General features: G+C 59.3%; 4 protein-coding genes across 5 annotated transcripts in view; 2 read left to right on the top strand and 2 right to left on the bottom strand.

The window, feature by feature from the left end:
* Nucleotides 1-918: 918 nt before the first annotated feature.
* On the bottom strand, nt 919-2,900 carry LOC122495942 (cysteine and histidine-rich protein 1-like). The gene is made up of 3 exons (XM_043602119.1): nt 2,281-2,900; nt 1,934-2,072; nt 919-1,720 (listed from the first exon to the last, which is right to left on the bottom strand). The coding sequence occupies exons 2-3, from the start codon at nt 2,024-2,026 to the stop codon at nt 1,235-1,237; spliced, it is 579 nt and encodes a 192-aa protein (XP_043458054.1). The 5' UTR covers nt 2,027-2,072; nt 2,281-2,900; the 3' UTR covers nt 919-1,234.
* Nucleotides 2,901-3,061: 161 nt separating this feature from the next.
* KIFC2 (kinesin family member C2) lies at nt 3,062-10,639 on the top strand. Its single transcript, XM_043602117.1, has 18 exons — nt 3,062-3,376; nt 3,619-3,700; nt 3,875-4,032; nt 4,151-4,289; nt 4,451-4,575; nt 4,659-4,724; nt 4,814-4,942; nt 5,372-5,449; nt 5,565-5,679; nt 5,757-5,866; nt 6,299-6,407; nt 6,517-6,674; nt 8,441-8,545; nt 8,628-8,749; nt 8,838-8,961; nt 9,097-9,226; nt 9,316-9,572; nt 9,658-10,639. Exons 1-18 carry the CDS (start codon nt 3,278-3,280, stop codon nt 9,913-9,915), a joined length of 2,364 nt encoding a protein of 787 aa, XP_043458052.1. The 5' UTR covers nt 3,062-3,277; the 3' UTR covers nt 9,916-10,639.
* On the bottom strand, nt 10,247-13,984 carry FOXH1 (forkhead box H1). Its single transcript, XM_043602120.1, has 3 exons — nt 12,171-13,984; nt 11,703-11,807; nt 10,247-11,614 (listed from the first exon to the last, which is right to left on the bottom strand). The coding sequence occupies exons 1-3, from the start codon at nt 12,342-12,344 to the stop codon at nt 10,772-10,774; spliced, it is 1,122 nt and encodes a 373-aa protein (XP_043458055.1). The 5' UTR covers nt 12,345-13,984; the 3' UTR covers nt 10,247-10,771.
* A 1,043-nt stretch (nt 13,985-15,027) lies between these two features.
* Nucleotides 15,028-20,602, top strand: part of PPP1R16A (protein phosphatase 1 regulatory subunit 16A) — a 39,614-nt gene continuing 34,039 nt past the window's right edge. Inside the window, exons 1-2 of one of the 2 annotated variants that reach the window (XM_043602131.1) lie at nt 15,029-15,159; nt 18,298-18,390. The gene's annotated coding sequence lies outside the window, so the exon portion shown is untranslated. Of the gene's footprint in view, nt 15,160-18,297; nt 18,391-20,602 lie in introns of both variants that reach the window. The other variant, XM_043602130.1, reaches the window with a different exon arrangement.

Raw genomic sequence — 20,602 nt, forward strand, 5'->3', positions numbered from 1 at the left:
GCTAGATGGCACGTCAGCCAGACCCAATGGGCGCGCAGGGACGCCCGAGGGCCCGCCCCTGCAGAAAGTAGGCAGGAAGAGGGCGGGGCCCAGGGCGACCTGCGGAGGGGCGCGCGCTCGGGGCAGGGAAATCCTAGGGTTGGGGGCGTGCGCGCCGCTTCCGGTCCGTCTAGGGTGCGGCCCACTAGCCGAGGCCACCCGGTTGGTGGGCATCCCTGGACCGCCACGTTGGGATGTGCTTGCGCTTTTGTCCCCCAACACTCATGTTTGCGTGCAAGAATCTCTGGCCTGGCTCGCTGGAGTGAAAAACCCCATCGGCCACTCAGGTCCTTCTTGTGTGGGACCAGGTGTGCTTCCACAGGAAGCACGCATAGAATAGACGCAAGCATAGAATATCTCGAGAAAGGACTCTGGACCCCGAATCTAACCCACTGTTCTGCCCAAACCCATTTCCTAACCCTGGGGTTAGGAGCTGAGGAGGGGTCCATTGAGAAAAGTGAGGGTCTTGGGAAATCAGGACCTGCCTTACACAGGCGAGCGGGCAGATGAGTACATGTCAAGTCAGCTGAGTGGGATTGTGCAGTTCTGAGGACAGCTGTAATACAGCCCTTCCCTGCTCCCACCCCAACAGGCAGCCCGTGAAGGTCACTGTCCCAGAGTGCCACCTGCCAGGTTGTACCAAGGATATTCAGAACTCTACTATGTCCCAAGAGAGCAAGGGCCCAGAAGTAGGTCTTCTCAATCTAGGGGCCCTCCTGACAAAGGTGACAGCAGGAGGTCAGGCTGGGTGATGCCCCAGGGCTAGTTCCAGGGCAGCCCCTTTCTTTGCACAGGGAAACCAGTTGCTGCCCTGGAGCTTTAGAAAACTCACTGGAGGACCCCTCCCTCGATCCCTTTCAAGAATGGGCAGATTCCATATTCCTGCTGAATCCCTAAGGTTTATTGGAGACCAAGCCTCTCTCTGAATCCAAAACCATGGCCTGCCCAACATCAGGCCCCAAAACGTGCCTGGGGCCCCATCTCCTTAATTCTTGTCTAGGTGAGTCCCCAAACTCAGCCAGAGGAGGGACAGTGCCCAGACTCTGTCTCCTGGCCAAGGCATCCATCACCGTGCAGCAAGCTCTCTTTGGGAGGCAAGAGAGTCCATCCTTAGGGGAGGAGGCCCATAGGAGCAGGCCTGTAGGAGGGGAAGGTGGTAGCCAGGGCTGAAGCCCCACCTTGCTCTCTGCAAACATCACTCCCACTGCAGGCGCTGTGTGTGCAGGGCTCGGTGGTAGGCCCAACTGCCTGCAGCCAGGGCACAGCGACAGACATCCTCCTTTGGAAGCAGCAGAACTTTGTCCTCCTCCAGCCGGCTCAGGAGGCCTGCAGCCCCCAACATTGCGCCCCCCCACATTCCATAAGTGTTGGTCGTGAAAACAGCCACAATGAGGATCGTCACTGCAACCACCAGCACCACTGCCTGACCAGCTACAGAACGGCCCTCAGCACCAAGGTGGTCACCAGCCACTGCCAGCACCATTCCTCCTCCCAGGAGTAGGTTGGCAGAGGAGCGGTCCCCATTCACCCAGTGGAAATCGAAGGCCAGAAGGGGCAGGCCGATGACAGTGGCCACCCAGGCTCCAGCAAGACAGTCTTCATCTGTGCCCAGCCCTGGGGCCAGCAAGGTGGCAGAGGCCAAGGCCTGGAGCAGGAAGCCAGCAGCGGCCCCTCGACTTGCCTGTCAGCACAAGGATAGGAGGAGATGGGGTGGGGGGGGGGGCGGGTAGCCAGGACTTCCCTTTAAGGAGGGAAGAGTGTGGAAGTCTCATGCAACCCTGGCCCCCACAGTCAACCTCCCACCACCCTTTCCCTGATCCGGGGAACTGGACCTGATCCAGGTCATTGCAATCTGGGAGTGGGATACACCCCTGCCTGGCCCCAGTGTACTCACCTGGGCAGTGCTCACCGCTGCGTGCAGAGACACCACTCCCAGCGCTAGGTGGGACAGGGTCGTGCTCCACTCACTCCACGGCTTGGGGGCCATGCCACCTCGGGTGGTAGTAAATGTGAAACAAGAAGGGGATCTTCAACTTTGGATTGGAAGAAAACCCAGAAGCCGGCGACCAGGAGCCCTAAGCGAGACTCTCCAGGACTACCAGTTTCCAGAGCCCCATTTCTAAATATTGGGAAAGGCTCATCCGAAACTTTCCAGAGCCCTGGGGCCACTGGACACAATTGTGGGGAGGAAGAACCTAATTTGGCCGGGAAAAGAAGGGAAAAAGCGGCGCAGGGCCTGACCTGGTTAGACGTGAGGTCTGGGGCCCTGGAATCCAAGTCGGGGTGCCAGACCTTGGGGAGAGTTGCGCGCAGGCCCACTCGGCCTGGTCTCTGCGCTCTGGGAAGCGCCGTTTTCAGAACCTGGCCTGGAAGGAGCTAGGGAGCAGGCTGTCGGCGGTGGCTGAGCTGCGAGGCCCCACCCCAGGGGCGAGCTGTAGATTGGCGTCGCCCGCCACCCTGCCACCCTGCCACCCGCCGGCTGCCGCCGGGTCTCCGGCTTCCTCCCGGCGCTGTCCGGGCGCGAACCAACGAGAGGAGCGGAGGCTAGAGCGGCGGGTGGGGGTGGGGGGCGGGGCCTGGACGAAGAGGACGTTCTAGGACAGCAAGAAGAGGTTGTCAGGGCGGAGAGGCGACTAGTAGGAGGCCGCTCTGTACCACGGCCCGGGTGCGATAGCCAAGTGGTTTGGAGGGACTCTGTGGTGAGGGGAGGAGCTGTGAAGGGATGGGCCCGAGAAAGGGGAGGGTCGTGGGCGGAGCCTTGAGGGGAGGGGATTGGCTGTGAGCGGTATGGGCGGAGCTGGGAGGGGAGGGATGAGTGGGGAGGGGCTGTGAAGAGATCTGGGCGGGACTGGGGCGGAGCTATGAGGAAGGGGTTACGTGGGGAGGGGCTCTTGGATTCCCCAGGGCTGATGGCTCTAAGGGGCGAGAGCTGAGGGGGCCTCCGCCGAGGGTTAGGAAGGATTCCGAGGAGGGGGTGTGTGGAGGCCGTGGGCGCTTTTAGCCCGGGGTCTCCGTGAAGTGGGAGTGGGAGGCGCGGGGCAGGTGTCCGGGTGCAGCCCCGGGGGCCCCTGTTTCTGGCATCCCCTTTCCTCGCGCGCGCGTCCTCCACTCGCGGGAGCGGGGCCGTGGGGGCGGCCGTCTCGAGCATGCGCACCGGCTTTGCACCGCGCGGGCGCGGAGTCGGGGCGCCGGGACGCGGGGCGGCGCGAAGCGGGGCCCTCTGCCGCCCCGCGCTCCCATGTACGCCTTCTACTCGCTGCTCATCTACATCTTCTACAGCCTCTTCCGTAGGGATGGCGGGGCTGCGGTGGCCAGCGACCCCGGGGACCCCGCCCAGGTGAGCGGAGCGGGCGCTGCACAGCCCGCGACCCCCTTCTCGAGAGCGGGTTTTGCGGGCCCGCGCAGCGTACGTTCCCAGGGCGCCGACGCTGGGGAGGAGGGCCGTGCCGAGGACCCCGTCTCTGTTCTGGTGTTGGAAGCGGAGACCTCAGCCGCAACTCCCTTGGCCAGGTTCCTGGGGGGAAAGAGCCCCACAGGCTGCCTACCCACTCCTTCGGGGTCTCGCTGCTCCCTCCCTAGAGTGCCGGTGGCAAGCCCGGGGGTCGCCGCCGCCCCGACCAGCCCACGGCAGAACTGTGGACCGAGCTGACAGGCCTGGTCGGTAGGTGCCGTCGGTGCATCGGGAGAGCTGCGTCCCCGGGACCGTGAGAGAACCCTGCCGTCGGAGAGAGGGAGGGGTGCCCGTGACCTCTTTGGGAGGGAGGAACACAGCTGGTGCCTTCTGGTGGCCTACCCTCCAACACGTGAACCGCAAGCCTCCCTTTCCCGCTATCAGGCCTTACAGGCTGCTCTGAGTCTGAGGATGGGCCGGAAGAGGGAGCCGAGGGCCGCTCTACCGAGGTCTCCCTGGAAGAGGCTCTCGTGCGTCTTGCTGAGTTCCTCTCCGTCCAGCTGGGGGCGGAAGAGAGCTGCCGGAACCCTGACCTGAGCAAGGTGAGCGGTTTGCCGAGCGTCCTTCCTCGGGAAACTCATACTCTATCCATAGTCCTGGGTCTCCCCGTGGCTGTCATCACCTCAGTCTCCTTCGCTCCGATTCTTATCTCCTTTACAGCCGAGCGATGTCCCCCCACTGTTGACGGTGACCGGTCAGCTCTTGGCCCTCCTGGCATGGATTCGGAGCCCCAGGGGGAGGCAGTCCCTGCCCCAGGGTATTCATCCAGGCTCGGAGGTGCAGCCTCCCACACCTGCTGGTGCGTAAGGAGTAGTGAGTTGAAAAGGGAGTGGAGGGAGTGAAGTCCAGCAGAAACTGAGTGGCTCGTTGTTCAGGGCCCATGCCCAGCCTTGCTCCCGAGGTGTCCCCTCCTTCAGGTTAGAGACCTGATCAGTCCTAACTGGGTCCACCCCACCCCAGGATCCCCACCTCAAGAAGAAAGCCCTTCCCTTTCACCAAGGGGTGAGGCCCAAGGGCAGAACCCTCCCCAGTTGGAGGAGGACCAGAGAGCTTGGCAGCGGCTGGAGCAGCTCATCCTTGGACAGGTGAGGGGCCCGGAAGGGCCCAGGACTGGGGTGGGAGGGAGTGGAAGGACATGCTCCACCCTGTGCCCCTCCCTCCTTCCCAGCTAGAGGAGCTGAAGCAGCAACTCGAACTGCAGGAAGAGGAGCTGGGCCGCTTGCGCCTGGGCGTGGTAAGGCTGCTGGGGGTGGGGCTCCAGGAGGGGGACACGAGAGGGAGCCCCAGCTTTCAGGTGAGTTAGAGGGCCTCTTTCTCCGCCAGGGGGCGACAGACTCAGAGAAAAGGGTTCAGCATCTAACCCTGGAGAATGAGGCTCTGAAACAGAGCCTGAGCCTCACTCGGGACCTTCTGCTGCACTGGGGCCCTGGCCCCTCCACCAGGGCCCCCCAGGTATCCTCCTTAGCTGCTACCATTTTTGCAGTCTGGGGCTCCTGAACACTTGGCTTCCTGCAACACTGCCCATGCTTCCTCAGGATCTAACGCTGCTGGAAGGGAGGCAGGGGGACATCTTTGACCTTTAAGGGTCAGAGACTAGGATTGTGGACAGGCCCTGGGACGGTCTGTGCAAAGTTGCCCCAGCAAGGGACCAATGCCCATGGAGAATACCTCGACCCTGTCCCATGGCTTTCCAAGTGATGGACCCCAGAAGAGCAGAGGGACTTGGGAAAAGGAGTCCTGTCTGGGGTTGGGAGACATGAATTCATGAGCAGCTCTGCCTGTCTGTTTGACTTCCCCATCCATGAAATGGGGCTGCTGGAGTGCCCCTCCCTGAGTTCCCTCCTGGCTCCATAGCTGACACAGCTCCCACCCTTCCCACAGGAGGAGGCAGAGGCATTGGTGGAGCTCCAGAGTCGGCTTCAGGAAGCCCAGGACACCACAGAAGCACTTCAGGTCCAGGTGGGCGCTGAGCCCAGGGGCCGGGAAGTCTTGGTGCACTGGGAGGGGGGTAACTGAGGCAGGGCCTGGTAAGTGCCTATTTCCTCAGTGACAGGGGTGGAATTGGGTGGGACAGCTGGGGGTGCAGGAGGTGCAGCTGCAGGGCCTTCGGGGGGCCCTTCGGCAGCTCCAGCAGGAGACTGAGCAGAACTGCAGACGGGAGCTGCAGCAGATGCTTGGGCAGCTGGCAGGTAAGGGCGGGGTCCAGAGGGCTCATGGGAAGGCCATGTGGTCTGGGCTTTCCCTCACAACAAACTCTCCCTGCCAGGACTTCGGGCACGTATGGCCAGTCTGCGACAGGGCTGTGGGGACCTCCGAGGACTGGTCAGCACCTTTACCCAGAGCTGTCAGTGTTCGCTCAGTGAGGCCCGGGGCCAGGTCAGGACCATCTGCCCTCTCTCCAGAACATGCTCTCTGGGCAGCCCAGTCACTGTTCTTCCATGGGGAGCCCTTGTTCTTTCTTCCTTCCCAGCCCCCGGGAGCTGCCTGCTCTAATGGAGGTTGTAGGCTCTGGAACCAGAACAGCTTGTGATCTCACACACCCTGGGTGTGATCTCATTTCTGTCTGTGCAAACTGGGGGGACTGTAAACCCCTCATAAGATGGCCAACCCCAGAGGAGACAAAGGTCTTCCCATGATCCTCCTGAGATTCTGAGTCTCCATCCTGGGCCCACTGTATGATGCCCCTAGGGGCTCAAAGCCACTGAAAGTTGTAGGTCACCACAGCTGGTGGTACCATCTTGCCCTCAGCACCCGCCCCACCCCCAGTTCCTTTGCTGCCCCCACTTCCTCGCATCCCTATTCCACCAGGTATCCTGGGCCCTGGGGGCTCTGTCAGCTGGAGGGGCTGGGACTCAGCTCCCTGAGGAGCAGCAGGGGCCCCCAACTGGATGCCCGGGGCGGCTGCTGGAGCTCAAGGGTATGGCAGGCTTGGGAAGTGGAGGAGTGGGGCGGCAAGCTGGAGGAAGTGGAGCCTCTGCACGCTTCGGGGAGTGGGAGGCAGCCTACTGATCTGATCTCCATCCCAGGAAATATCCGTGTGCTGTGTCGACTGAGGCCAGGGACACCCTCCAGCCTGGTGAGCTTGGAGCCTGGCCCCAGCGGCACTGTCACCACCTGCTATCGAGGGCGCCAGCGTCGCTTCCGCCTGGACTGGGTCTTCTCTCCAGAGGCCAGCCAGGAGGAGGTGATGCTCCGCCCTTGCCCTGTGCTGACCTTCCCTCATACTGCCCCAGAGTCCGAAGAGGCTTCGGGTTCCCCCTTTCATCAGGCTTCCCCAGTGGCTGGACTTCAGCGAAGGGAAGGGAGCAGGAAGATCTGGGAGGCAGGAATGACAGCCTAGCTGGGTACCTCCTTTCCTTCCAGAAATTTCCATCTGCATCCCCCCACCAAGCTCTGCAGTTCCAGTGGAAACGAGCCTTTTCTGATTTAACAGGAAGGTCAACGTTTTAAAAAGTAACTTTTTTACCAAGACACTAAGGAAGGTGAACTTGTCTGAGATGATGGTTACTGCTCATGCAGAGCCGGCTGCAGAGCACAGCTCGGGTGTTGCTGTGGTGGGGACACTGCTGTGACCTCCTTCCCCCTCTTCCAGCCCTGGGGGAGTGGGCCAGCTCTGAGGGTAGGCTCACCTCCTTGCCCTGTGGCCAAGAAGGCAGTAAGGGCATAAGGGTGAGCAGGTGGTGTCCAGCCCCAGTGCTCTCCCACTGCCTGGTGCAGACCCCGCTTCCTTCCCTCCGCCCCTTTCCTGCCAGGCCCGCCAGCCACCTGGCCTTCGCACACTCCCTGTCTCTGTCTACATGCTTCCCCATCAGAACTCCCAAAGCTCAGGAAATGGAGGCTCAGAGCTGGGAGGGGAGTAGGGAAGGGGCAGCGCTAACAGATTCCAACCTGGCCTCAGGGGGACACTGTGTGATGAGTCTTTGGCAGGCGGTCAGGGCTCCCTCCCCCACTTCCTGGAGCACCACAGCTGTTTTTCACCTATTTCTCTATTTCACACACTCCCCCTGGCCTCAGCCTGCATCCCAAGCTTTAGCAGCCCTGTGCAGGCCCCCCTTGTCCGCTGCTTTCTGGGCAGCCCTCTGGACAGGGCTCTCCAGTTCAATGGGTCTGAATAAAGGAAACAAAGGCATCTTTCACTGAGCCCCCTCACCTGTGTTTCCCATCTCTGCAAGGGCACCAGTCCCTCCATCACGGTTACCCCCAGTGCTTCCTTCCGTTCATGGAATCTTGGTGACCTCACTGGCAATTGTGGATTCTGCCCTCATTGTTGGCAGCCAACGCATGAGGCAGCACTCACAGGCTATTCAGTTGCCAGCCCCCGGGCCACAAAAGCTGGCCATGTTGCTGCTCAAAAGGCTGCTGTTGGGGTCCGGTTGCCAACAGGATACAAGTCCCAGCCCCGCCTCCCCCTCAGCCGCCTCTCTGCACCCTTGCAAGGCCAGGGTTCCAGTGATCTTGGCTGGCCACCAACCTGCACACCTGTGGAGCCTTTCTGGGCTGGTCATTTGTAAGCCAAATGCTGCTAGGCCTCTTGGTACATGCTCCCCTTTACTCCCTACAGCAGGTGCCACTATAGTCATCACCTTACAGAGGGAAACTCTTGGCCTGAAAGGACGCTATGTGCTTTGCTTCCAATCACACCTGGGGTTTGAACCTGGCAGCCAAGCCCACCATTTGGGCTCTTGGCTGCTGCTCCCTGGGCCTCCCTAGTGGACCTCAGAATTCCAGTGCCCTGCGTCTCCTGTTTCTTCTTTTGTCACATCCCTTCCCTTCTTTGCCTGGCAAATTCTTGTTAAACGCCACCTTCTCCGGGGAGCGTCTTCTACCTGTTGGGAGAGCCACACTTCCACCATGCTCCCCTAGGGCCAACCTCCCAGGGGAATCAAGCTTCCTTCCAACTGTGTCTCAGGTCCTGGGGCTTAGGACTCCTCCCACCCCTCCTACCCCTAGGTCTTCAGGGAGCTGGAGCCAGCCGTGCTGTCCTGCCTCCAAGGCTACAGTGTCTGCATTTTCACCTACGGTCAGACAGGGACAGGGAAGACCTACAGTATGGAGGTGGGAAGGGGGGGACCCTGGGTGGCTCCTGGGGCCAGGGGCTCGGATGGGAGCCTGATGTGGCACCCCACCCTGTGCCCAGGGCCCACCAGAGGACCCTGGCATAGCTCCTAGGGCACTGCAGTCACTGTTCCAGGAGATGGGGACTGAAGGGCAGCACCGTGTGACTCTCAGCATGGTGGAGATCTACAATGAGGCTGTCAGGTCAGGGCCTGCAGCGCCTCCTCCGCACCCTGTGCCCTGTCAGTGACCCTAGGACCCTCAGAAACCAAGCCCTTCTCTTTCTCTGCAGGGACCTGCTAGCCCCAGGGCCTCCTGAGCGCCTGGCCGTGAGGCAGGGCCCAGCAGGCCAGGGGGGCATTCAGGTGGCTGGCCTCACCTACTGGGACGTGCCCGACCTGGAGATGCTTCACCAGGTAAGGCTGCCCGGGTGGCACTGCACTCACCCCACCCCCACCCACCGCCTCCCCGCAGGCCTTCAGGGCCCCGCCTGTGCTCCCACCCGGGGACGCAGACCGGCAGCAGGCAGGCCCTATCGCTCCGCCCTCCAGATGCTGAGCCTGGGGAGGAGCAACCGGGCCACCGCCGCCACCACCAAGAACCCGCACAGCTCACGGTCGCATGCCCTGGTCACACTGACACTGCGTACGGCGTCCCCACCGCGCGGTCCAGGCACCGCAGGTACCGCAGCGCGCGCCTGAGCCCTGCGGGGGGCCTCGCAGCACCCGAAACCTGGGCTCCCTCCACGACGGGCTCGCTCGCCCCTGCAGGCACACTGCACCTGGTGGACCTGGCCGGATCGGAGCGTGCCTGGAAGGCAGGGGCGGCCGGCCCGTCGCGCGGAGACCGGGACGGCGCCCAGCGTCTGCGGGAGGCCCGGACTATCAACCGCTCGCTGCTGGCCCTGGGAGGCGTGATGGCCGCGCTGCGCGCCCGCCGGCCCCACGTGCCCTTCCGCGATTCGCAGCTCACGCGCCTGCTGCAGCCGGCGCTCGGGCCTGGCGCCACCGCGGTGCTGTTGTTGCAGGTGGGCGGCCGCAGGCGCGGGAGGGTGGTTTGCAAGCCCGGCGCCGCCCGCCCCGGGCCCGCCCACCAGCGCCGCTTCCCCGCAGATTTCCACGCGGCCCGAGGATCTCGGCGAGACCGTGTGCTCGCTCAAGTTCGCCGAGCGAGTGGGCCGAGTGGAGCTGGGGCCAGCCCGGCGCTGCAGGGCCCCGCGCTCCGGGACGCCCTCTTCGCTCAGCACCGACACGCCACTTACCGGGACCCCCTGCACTCCTACGCCGTCCCCCGGCAGCCCTCCGGGACCCGGCCCGGGCAGCGGCTCCAGCTCGGGCCTCGGGACCCAAAAGGACGCCGCGCCCTTGTAGTTTAGCCCCTGGAGTTGGAGCCCGCCTCTGCCGGCAGAGGCGGCAAATCTCTTACGCCCTCACAACCTCCTCGATCTCTGGGGGGGCCCGCTGCCCCCCGCCCCCCCCCCCCCCCCCAGAGTTGGCTCCCCTGCCCCCGCGAGGAGTATCAAGCCTAGGGGCGTGATTGGCCCTCCCTCCCCCAGGCCCTCAGTTTCCTCCTTATCACCATTTGCTGTTATCTCGGCCCACAGCAGGGGATGAGAGAGCCCTGGGAGGTAGACCCCCGACGACCAAGTGCTTACCCTCCAGATCACCACCCCATCACCAAAAATCAGACTTGGCATTAAAATGTTGTCTACTCCTTTACTGTTATCTTCCCCACTACCACCACCCAAAACGAGTAGGGTCTTGATTTCCTTTCCCCAAAAAGGTGCTACCTCATTCCCAGGCAGATGAGGGAGGACAGGACAGGCTGGAGCCACCATTAGGTTCTCCCTCCCCCAGCGTGGAGCCAGGGAGAGGAAGTGACACATGGTGATGGATGGACGGAAGGAAGGATGGACGGACAGAGAGGGTCAGAGAAAGTGGGATCAGGAAGGGGCTACTGCAAGCAAAGTCCCCACTCTTTCCAGCCTTGCCTCTGGGGGTAGGAGAGGCATGACAGACCCTGGGGGCCAGGGTGGTGCCTAGCCAGACCACCACCTTTGTGGGGTAGTCCAATAAATATCGTGGATTCTCAGCATCGCTGGTGCCTGGTGTTTCAAAGCTGCTGTGGCCACAGAACACCTCTGGGTCCTCTTGGCCTTGGCTCCCCAACAAGCCGGTGGTGGCAGGAAGGGGTAGGAGAGGGAAGCAGCCCCTGCCCCGGGGGGCCTCACAGGCTGTACCAGGAGAGTAGCCAGCCTGGGCTGGAAGCAGCTGGATCCTGGGAGTGGCTAACCCACACATCGTAGATGCTCTTGTTGGGTGGCACCCCCTGGAAGAGGGCATCTAGATCCCAGAGCAGCCCTGGGGGGGCGTGGGTTTCAGGGGCCACCCCCCAGAAGGCTGGGCTAGTAGAAGGTGGGCACTGGGGACAAGATGTGGGTGGTAGCGGAGCCAAGGGCATTACCACATTGGGAGTGTAGATGGGCAAGTAGGAGGTGGGCAGCTGCCCCCAAAGTGAGGCCCTGTGACTCCCACCAGACAGTCCCCCAGCATCTGGGGAACCCTGCAGTAAGTGGAGGGGCCAGGCTCTGTGCTCAGGGGAGAGGGGTGAAGGCCTGCTGGTTCCCCCCTGCGAATTAGTCTCCCTATCTGTTTTTTTGGACCCGGGAAGGGGGCAGAGGGGCCACAGAGGCCTCTCAGAGCGCAGGGGTGGAGCAGGCACCACCTTCTCCCCACTGTGCCCAGATCCTGTGTGACCCGGGCTGCTCTGTGGCACCCCCTCCCTGGGGTCCCTTAGCAGAGACTTTATGCTGAAGCCCTCACTGGGCGGCTGCTGAGGACTGGGTGGTGGCTGAGGACTGGGCTGCGCCTGAGGACTGGGCGGCCGGTAGGGCCAGCCGTGCAGCACGTAGGGGCCCAGGTCCTTGGCGAAGGCTCCCCGCACGCCCCTGCTCTGCCAGCGACGGCACAGGGCCGTGTTCTGCAGCCGCAGCGCCTCGGCCGGGATCAGGCTCACGTCGACCGCCCAGAAGTTGCCCTTGGCCTGGGGTTTCGCAGGATCTTTAGGCACCTGGAGGGGGTGGGGAGGCTTGGGTGGGGCCGTCCGACCCCAGATACTCAGGATTTCCGCCCGGGCTCCGACCCTCGCCCTACCCCACCTTGCGGAAGCATCGGTTGGAGGAGAGGTTGTGGCGGATGGAATCCTTCCAGCCCTCGTAGTCGTCCCTGAAGAAGGGGAATGCAGCCTGGACCTGACGGATGATCTGAAACACGGACCGGGGGTGGGTGGCTGGGCCGGCGCCCTGAACCGGGACGCAAAGTGGGGCAGCACCGCCCCTCCCCCACAGCCTGACTTAGGAGCGTCGCGCCGCCCCCCCCCCCCCCCCCCCCCCATTAACAGAACACCTCTGCGCGGGAGGGAGAAAAGGATCGAGGGAAGGGTCCTGCCCGAGCACCTCAACTCCTTCCCCCCTGGTGCCCAGGCCGGGACTGGCCCCACTGACTTACTTAGCTGGGTAGGGTAAGGTGGGGTCGGCGGCCAGAGCCTGAGCATAGGAATAGGTGGGGGACGGGTCTGGAGAAAGGTCCAATCACCGAGTGTGAGGGAGAATGGGGGTCCCTCTCACCTGGGCCAGCTTCAGCCTGCGGGAGGGTGCGGCCTGGATCACCAAGGCAATCATGGCCAAGTAGGTGTAGGGGGGCTTGTCATGACGCAGGTATCTCTTCTTCCTCCTCTTGGGGGGCTGCGATGACGACTCCGACCCAGGAAGCCCCAGGCGTGGGTTGCTGCAGGGCCCCATGCAGGGGAGGCAACCAACGTGGGCAGGGGCCCGGCCCCGTGGACGGCACAAGGCAATGGGGTTATGTAGCGTGAGGCAGGGCTGAGGGCCTGAGGCCCGCGGGTCTGGCGGGCCAGACCCTTTATCATTCGGATGGAAGGGGGAGGGGAGGGGAGGCAAAGGAGGGACGAATCGTCGGTGGGGGAGGGGAGCATGCAGAAGGCTGCCACAATTAGCAGGTTTCAGTTAATCTGGAAGGGAGGGGCAGGGAAGATTCCAGTGGGGGCTGCAGGCAGCCACCCGGGGCCTCATTCCTCACCCCTGGGCTGCCTTAAGCACCCCCTACAAGCTGGGAGGAAAAGCCTTTGGAAGGGGCCAGTGACCCATAGTTACTTTATCCTGTCTGTCTGGGTTGGCCCTCAGGCTCCCATTTAATAGATGAGGGAGTTGATTTACTCAAAACTGACTTGCCAAGAATAGGTGGGGCCTGCTGGGAGTTCAAGGCTGAGCAGCTTCCAGGGCCTAGATGGTGGTCTGGGAGGGCTTCCTGGAGGAAACCTCAGAACAAAATAGGGAGGTAGTGGATTCAAGAAATTTCCCCAGGGGTTGCTGCAGGGCCCCGGCAGATTCCCAAGGTCTTGGAGGCCGCTTTCCTCACCTCCGTGGTGCCTGTTAACAGTGGGAGCTGAACAGCTCTCATTATTAACTGTGCACCCCTCTGGCCCTGGGTGAGCTGGACCTGCCTGGCTCCAGAGGACTTCTTGGAGGTAGGCTTGCCTCTCTCCTCCTCTTTTGGTCCTCTGGGTCCAATCCTCTTAAGGTTGCTACCAGGACGATGCCTCTCGTTCTTCTGGGGGCACTTGGGCAGTGCTCCTGGGTGTGTGTGTGCGCGTGGGGGGTGGGGGGGAAGAAGTCTAGCTGGAGGGGTTTAGGGGTTTACTGGACACCTCTTGGTGCCAGAACTTGAGGATAGAGCTTCATAGGTCATAGTTCCTGCCCAGGGGAGTATGCAAGGACCATCTGGCTTCACTCTGGACAGGAGTGAGTGCAGGTGCATTGCATGAGTACACAGGAAGGGATTCTCAGACAGTCACAGGGCCATGAAGCTTAGTCTAGATAGAAGATGTTCCCCAGGCAGGTGGAGGCTGGCCTGAGTGGAGATGGGGCACTCTAGGTAGGAGAGTGGAGGCTCAGGCTGGGGAGGTCTGAGGGGTCAGCACTCGCTGCTTGGGCCTTGGCTAGAGCCTCTGAGGGTTTTAGCAGGCACAGGACCTTCCCTAGAAGTGCGGTTCCAGAAAAATGCCTCTGGCAGGTGCCCTGATACTGACTGGTCCTCTTAACTCCCAGACCCTATTCTTCTCTTCTTACTTTTTAAGTTGGCTCCACGCCCAACATGGGGCTTGAACTCATGACCCTGAGATCAAGAGTCACATGCTCTACTGACTGAGCCAGACAGGTGCCCCTCCCACACCCTATTCTGTCCCTTCACCTTCTCTCTGGCTATCTGATCTGTTAAGGCCTTTGAGTCCGTCAAGGCCTATGCTCTGTACCATGCCCCAAGGCCCAGCCCTGCTCCTTACCAGCAAGTTTGCCCAAGGGGGTATCAGGCCCAGGACACTAGCAGTGGTGGCTGATGCTGTTATCACTATGATATGAAGTATATCACTACTTCAAGAATTCAGCTTTTCTTGGGCAGTTCCCCCACCCACATTATACTCTTAAATGGTTGAAAATCTGCAGTAGGTACCCAACTGATGGAAGGTGCTGAGGGAAGGCATGAGTGGTAGAGGTGCACTGGAGGAGGAAGTTTGGGGCTGAAAAGGATGATGTAATGCGAAGTTCCACACACTCCCCTCATTCTCAGACTCTCCCTTCAGATGTCACATGGATTCCCTTGAACTCCGATGTCACCTCTTTTAAGTTCCCAGAGCTCTAGTTGAGGGGGTCCTTGTGTCTAACCATGCTGTTGCTATCTATGGCCTCCTAGCCTCACTCCATCAGCAAAGACGTCTTTCTCTCCTACAAGTCTTTTTTTATTTAAAAAAAATTTTTTTTCAACGTTTTTTATTTATTTTTGGGACAGAGAGAGACAGAGCATGAATGGGGGAGGGACAGAGAGAGAGGGAGACACAGAATCGGAAACAGGCTCCAGGCTCCGAGCCATCAGCCCGGAGCCTGACGCGGGGCTCGAACTCACGGATCGCGAGATCGTGACCTGGCTGAAGTCGGACGCTTAACCGACTGCGCCACCCAGGCGCCCCAACTCTCCTACAAGTCTTAAGTCACCCCTCCCTCCCTTACGGGTCCTCCTTTGCTTGGTTTGACGTTCAAGGCTCCTTGTGTCCGCACTACTCATATCTGACCATTCTCCTCCGCTCTCCCAAACCACCACCTTCCCGTTGCTCCAATGCACCGGGTCCTTCCACCTATAGGCATGCTTCCCCCTCTGTTCCTGATGACTCTGCTTTGTCGGGTGGACCCCGACTTTTCCTTAAAAGCTCAGCATAAATAGATGACCGCCTCCCGAGAGCCTTTTGAGTGTTTGCCCTTTCCACCCTATCCGCGCCGAGGATGCCCCCGCTAGAGGTTCACACAACACCGCGGACCGCCAACCTCCAAGGGCAATCCCCGCCCCCTGGCAGCTCGGCCACGCCCCCTGGCTCCCAGGGGGCGCCGCGGCTTCCGGCTCTGGGCGGTGCGGCCCGGAAGTGTAGCGTTGCCATGGCGAGAGCCGGGCGCGGGGCCCGCCCCCGCGGCGCCCAGAGGAACGCGGGGCCGACTGACCGGTCGCCGGAATCTGATCGTCTACGCTGCGGCGGGCTGCGCGAGGCGGAAGGTGAGGCGCGCACTTCCGGGGCCTGCGGCGGTAGAGGGGACCCGGCCCGGGGGAGAGAGGGGCGGGGGGAGGGGGGCAGAGCCGAGCGGGCAGAGGGGAGACGAGCGCGGTAGAGCAAGGTGAGAGGTACCGAAGGCAGGGCGCGGTGTCTGGCCGGCACACGGAGAGGCCAGGCCCAGGGCACAAGTCTGTCCAGGCTCCAGTCGGATGCCGAGGGCGCCAAGGGGTCAGGACCGGCTTCTGGAAGTGGCCGCCTGTGAAGGCCGCCGGTAGGGCATTTCACGTTTTGTCTGTGGAGTTGTTTTCATTTTTGCAACCTGTTGGCCAGGTGGGCAGCGCCAGACTTATCTCCATTTGCAGCCAGGAAATGAAGGCCGGCGGGAGTGACACGCCCGGGCTTTGTGTGGGCTTTGGAGTTCGGCCAGAGGAGAAACTGGAGCCGCTCAGGGCTTCGGGTGACCTCACTCGTGGGGATCCTGGGCTCCTCCTCACAGACTGGGGTCAGAGTGAGAAGCTCTGCCGTGCCGTGTGCTCCAGGCCCGTGGCGGAGTATCCGTGACTGGTTTGGGCTCCTCTGGGTCCTGGAGCAGAGGCTGAGGCAACCGTGGGATTAATTTCCATGGGTGCAGAGAGGGGAGGCGTGCATGGAGCCATGCCAGGCTCAGGGAAGCCTGAGAAGGGCTGGCCCTCCTCAAAGCTCCGGCCTTACTTTTCCTGGAGCTTTAACTTGAGGGGGGAGGTGGCTGTGGGAGCACTGTGCTGCCCTTGTCAGTCCCTGTCTTGGCCGAGCAGTGAGCCCTCGTGGGTGTCCTCCCTGGGCAGGATTGGTGTGTTTCCCTGAATCCCAGAAATGCTGAAGAGGCTTGTGTGCTCCTGGCTGTGCTGCCTAGTGCGCTTCAGGGGCACCGAGGGGAGCCCCTGCCTGGAGCTCTCGGGCCAAGTTACGGAAGGGGCTGGTGGCTGCCTGAAGGAGCTTGCACAAAGGCTACCTCTGGGCTCCTCATTGTGAGGCTGTGTCCCCCTTTCTCTGCTCCCCAAGCTCTTGCTCAGAGCTGGGATGGGGAAGCTTTAGAAAGTGCTTCCTCCCTTCCCTTCCTGTGCAGGGGCTGGATTTCCTCCCTGTTGGCTGGAGCCTCCTCCCCTGGCTCCACTGGTCGGTCATGGCCTCATCCCTCACCTGCTCGGGGTGTGCCTGGACTTTGCTCTCCCTGCCAGGCACCTAGGAAGAGGGCCGCTGTGCCTCTAGGCTCTACACTGGGATCTGTGTTCTAGGGATTTGAGTCCTTGGTCTCTTCCGACAGCCTGTCTCCACTGTGTGTGTTTGGGAACTTCAGCCTATAGCACACCAAATACAAGGACGCATTTGGCTGGGTGGATTTTGGCGGCAGTGGTAACATTGATGTGTCCCCACTCTCCCTGAGAGCCCTGTCATGAGCACGCTGTGAAGGCGCACACACGGGTTGTGTCTTTCCACAGTGACGGCTTTATTCAGTCACCCAACAAGGCTGACGCCCTCATAGAGCAGGTTCTGGGTTCCAAACTCAGGGACATTTCGCCACGTGATTAACTTGGCTTCTTCCACGGCACCCGGAGCAGAACACGAGACAGGCCACACGACAGACAAGGCAACGGAAGGGGGTCAAACGCCAAGTCAGTCTGCGGGCGCACAGTGGAGAGGAAGCCTCGGTCCCGTCCGAGCCAGCTCTCGGCACTCACTGCTCATCACGTTCGAGCCCTGAAGGGTCTCGGGGCTGTTCGGAGACCGGCCGGGCAGAGGCCTCGGCCGCAGCTGCCCTTTTGAAGTGGTCACACATAGAGGGGTCGTGTCTGAAGAGTCTGACGGTTTGCTGCAAAAGTCTGCCTCTTTTAAGGGGGTTTAGTTGGTCCCGGGGCCCCAGCGGACCTCTTCTGCTTCTGCTTGTCGTCAGTTCCGGGGCGTCCGCTGATGCTGGTCTGGCCGAGATCTCGTAGCGGCGGTGTCCTTCACTGCCCGTGTCGCTGCTTGACACAGGCCCCCGCTGGACCTGAGTGACTCCACCTTGCTGTCTGTAGCACCCCACCCTGGTGCCTGTGCCACGGTTCACTCGTTAGCCAAAGTAAGACATCTCGGAGGCTCTTCCCTCACCTCCAGGCTCTCTCAGAACTTCTTCCTAGATATTCTTGATTCTGGCTCTTCCTGTCCATCCCTTCCACCACATAGCCTGTCTCTGGGATTATAGCAGTTGCCCCTCACTGGTCTTGGCTCTGTTGTAGCCCCTTGCCCCCCTTCTTCTCATCTTAGAGTGATTGATCTGAAATGCAAATCTGATTCTTGTACTTTGCTTCTTGAAACTTCCTCGTGGGCTTCTGAATAACACTCACCTGTCTGTGCAGACTAGTTTCCATCCTGTGCCCCTTCGGTTGACCCCTGAGCACTTTTCCATGTGTGTGTTATGCCGCCATCATACTTAACTCTTGTGTGGTGGTGGAAGGGAGAGAACAAACCTTCCCCCACCCCTTCTAAGCTCTGTGACCTTGGGCAAGTTCTCATCAACAGAGCAGCTGAGAAAGAAGGACAGAGAGATACAGGAATGTCCGGCTCTCCAGATGCCCAGGGGAGAGGGTCCCATGGAGCAGGCACCCTGTTAGGGCAGGTATAAAAAGGTCCGATGGGGGATGTTGGATTCTGGGCTGTGTCCTTCCTTGGCAGCTGTGACAGACAAAGCACATTGGTGCTGGCGGAGAGCACGTGGGAGGTGGGGTCATGGAGATAAGGCCCGCAGACAAGTCTTCAAGGAAGTCTCAGTGTGAAGGAGAGGAGAGTGTGGGGGAGGTGGAGGGATGGGAGTTGGCTTGAATAGGGAGGTCCGTGGAGGTCCAGAAGCATTTGGACTTGGGCAGAGGAGTAACTGACGACTTCAAGGTCCCTGCAGATAGAAGGGGGCTGGGCTGCAGAGTGGAGGTGGTTGCACTGAGTGCAGAGTGGCTTGAAGAGGCCTGTGTCTTCTCCACGCTCAGCCCCAACTTGCCGTCCCAGGATTCCCTGAGGCCTGGGCCTTTCTTTGATATGACCATTACGGTTTTGTTGACTTTGCGTGATATGCTGTGTAAGCTTCACCTCCCCCACCCCCCTACCCAGAACCTCTTCCTGTTTTGAAGGAAGGGAGGATGGTGTGGATGCAAGGGACTCCCTGGGAGCCTCCAGGCCTCAGATGAAGGCTCAGTCTCCTGCAGAGCCCTCCCATTGTACAGGTAGGTTTCAACGTCCCTCCTTGTGCATCAGGGCCGGGGGCAGAGCCTTGCCATGGCTGATGAACCTCTGACACACCCATATGCGCCGCTGAATGATGGTCTCTTCCATCACACCAGCTCCCCCACAGGCTCAGAGTCTGCTGGGTTACCTTCGGTCAGGAAGTGCCAGGAACCCAGTTGCTGAGCACTTCCTGAGAGTCAGGCATGAGGTTCAGTTCCAAGAACATGGGGGGGGGAAGGACATGTCAAACGTTAGAACAGAGTGAAAAGACAGGAGAGTGACAAGGTAACCACAGAAGACCTCTAAGGAGGTAACGTTTCAGTTGCAGTCTGAGTTACAGAAAGGGAGTGAGCTACCCTAAGATCTGGTGGAAGACCCTTCCAGATACAAGGAACGGCTAATGCAAAGTGGGACTGACGCTGAAGATGGACACATGCTAGACCAGAGGTTGGCAGGGTGGTGGTGGTTTTTTTCTGTGAAAAGCTGGATAGTAAATACTTCAGGCTTTGCAGGCATGTGGTCTCCGATGCAGCTTCTAAGTCTGCGACTTTGTGGGAAGGGAGCCACAGACAGTACAAATGCGAGTGTTCTCTTTCAACAAAACCTTATTCGTCGATGTTGAAATTTGAGTTTCATATCATTTTCATGTGTCAAAAATACTTTTTTCCCAGTTATTAAAAAATGTAAAAGTAAGTCTTAGCTCATGGGCCGTATAAAACCAGATGGCAGGAAGTAGTATGCCAGCCCTGTGCTAGACACCGAAAATGCTGCGTCAACTCACTGAATCCTCCTCGGGACATTGTGAAGAAAGGACTATTACCATTCCGTTTATGGATAAGAAAACTGAGGAAAAGAGGTCAAGAAACTTGACCGGTCTCCTCAGCTTCCCACTGCTTCAAACCCAGAGTTTGAGTCTGGTTCCTGAACTCAGCTCCCAGCCACTGTGGTCTCTGGAGCTGGAGGTTTCCGAGGTGTAGAAAGCAGGAAGCAGGAAGCAGGAAGCAGGAAGCAGGTATAGAGTGGAAGGTGGAGAGGGAGGCGTGCGAGGAGATGGCGAGGCCAGCAGGGGCCAGACCACATAAGGGTGTAGAGGCCAGGAGAAAACTTTGGGAATGGGTACTTTTTTTCACATCAAACTTTATTGAGGTGTAACTTACATATAATAAAACATCTATTTTAAGTGTGGTCTGCTGGGTTTTGGTAGATGTACACATCTTTGTAAATCCACCATAGTCCAGATGTACAACATCCTCCCACCCTCAGAAGTTCCCTCATTCCTCTGTGGCCAGTCCTCCCTCCACTGGGCCCCAGGCGACTACTGATCTGCTGTTTCTGTAGCTTCAGTGTCCCTTTTTTAGAATTCACGTAAATGGAATGCCGTGGAGTGAACACTTTGTGTTTGACTTCCTTCACCAGGCATAAAGTTTGGAAATCGAGGTGGTACGGGTATCAGTAGGTCACTCTTTGCTGCGCGGTTCCACCGAACAGATACACCGTTATTTGAGCTATAGGTACGTCTGTCGATGAGCATTTCGTTTCTCTCCAGTTTGGGGCTATTGTGAATAAAGCTGCTGTGAATATTCATGTATACAAGTCTATATGTGGATGTATGTTTATTTCTCTTGCTGAAATGATAGAAACGATGGGTCGGAGTGTAATAAGTAACTACATAAGAAAGTGCCAAATTATTTGCCAAAACGTTTGCTATCATTTTATGTTCCCAGTTGTTCCTTGTTCTCAATTCAGTGTTGCCATCCTTTTAAAGTTTAGCCATTTTCGTGGATGTGAGACGGTAGCTCATTGAAACTTTAATTTACATTTCCCCAATGACCATGGTGTTGAGTATCTTTTCAAATGTGTTTTACTGGCCATTTGTATATCTTCTTTTGTGAAGTGTCTGTTCAAATCTTTTGCCCTTACAATATGGATTGTTTATCTTATCAAGTTTTAAGAATTCTTTATATATTCAGGATGTGAGTTCTTTGCCATATATATACCTATATATGTACATATATATGTACATATATATACATATATATATATGTATATATATATATATGTATATATATATGTTGCAAATTTGTTCCCACAGTCTATGGCTTGCCTTTTAATTTTCTTACCAGTATCTTAAGAAGGGGACACTTTTAATTTTGATGAAGTCCGGTTTGTCAGTGTTTTTTCCTTTATGGTGTGAGTAGAGGTAAAGGGTCG

The sequence above is a fragment of the Prionailurus bengalensis genome, chromosome F2, assembly GCF_016509475.1.
Source record: "Prionailurus bengalensis isolate Pbe53 chromosome F2, Fcat_Pben_1.1_paternal_pri, whole genome shotgun sequence".
Lineage (NCBI taxonomy): Eukaryota > Metazoa > Chordata > Mammalia > Carnivora > Felidae > Prionailurus > Prionailurus bengalensis.

What these genes read in the sequence shown, in the direction of transcription:
- LOC122495942 (XM_043602119.1), bottom strand. Translation starts at nt 2,026, where the DNA reads ATGGCCCCCAAGCCGTGGAGTGAGTGGAGCACGACCCTGTCCCACCTA. An exon ending in CAGCGGTGAGCACTGCCCAG is followed by an intron (nt 1,721 to 1,933) that starts GTGAGTACACTG and finishes TTGTGCTGACAG; the next exon opens with GCAAGTCGAGGGGCCGCTGC.
- KIFC2 (XM_043602117.1), top strand. Translation starts at nt 3,278, where the DNA reads ATGTACGCCTTCTACTCGCTGCTCATCTACATCTTCTACAGCCTCTTC. An exon ending in GCAGCCTCCCACACCTGCTG is followed by an intron (nt 4,290 to 4,450) that starts GTGCGTAAGGAG and finishes ACCCCACCCCAG; the next exon opens with GATCCCCACCTCAAGAAGAA. An exon ending in ACCTGGAGATGCTTCACCAG is followed by an intron (nt 8,962 to 9,096) that starts GTAAGGCTGCCC and finishes TCCGCCCTCCAG; the next exon opens with ATGCTGAGCCTGGGGAGGAG.
- FOXH1 (XM_043602120.1), bottom strand. Translation starts at nt 12,344, where the DNA reads ATGGGGCCCTGCAGCAACCCACGCCTGGGGCTTCCTGGGTCGGAGTCG. An exon ending in GCAGGCTGAAGCTGGCCCAG is followed by an intron (nt 11,808 to 12,170) that starts GTGAGAGGGACC and finishes TCCGTGTTTCAG; the next exon opens with ATCATCCGTCAGGTCCAGGC. An exon ending in CCAACCGATGCTTCCGCAAG is followed by an intron (nt 11,615 to 11,702) that starts GTGGGGTAGGGC and finishes CACCCCCTCCAG; the next exon opens with GTGCCTAAAGATCCTGCGAA.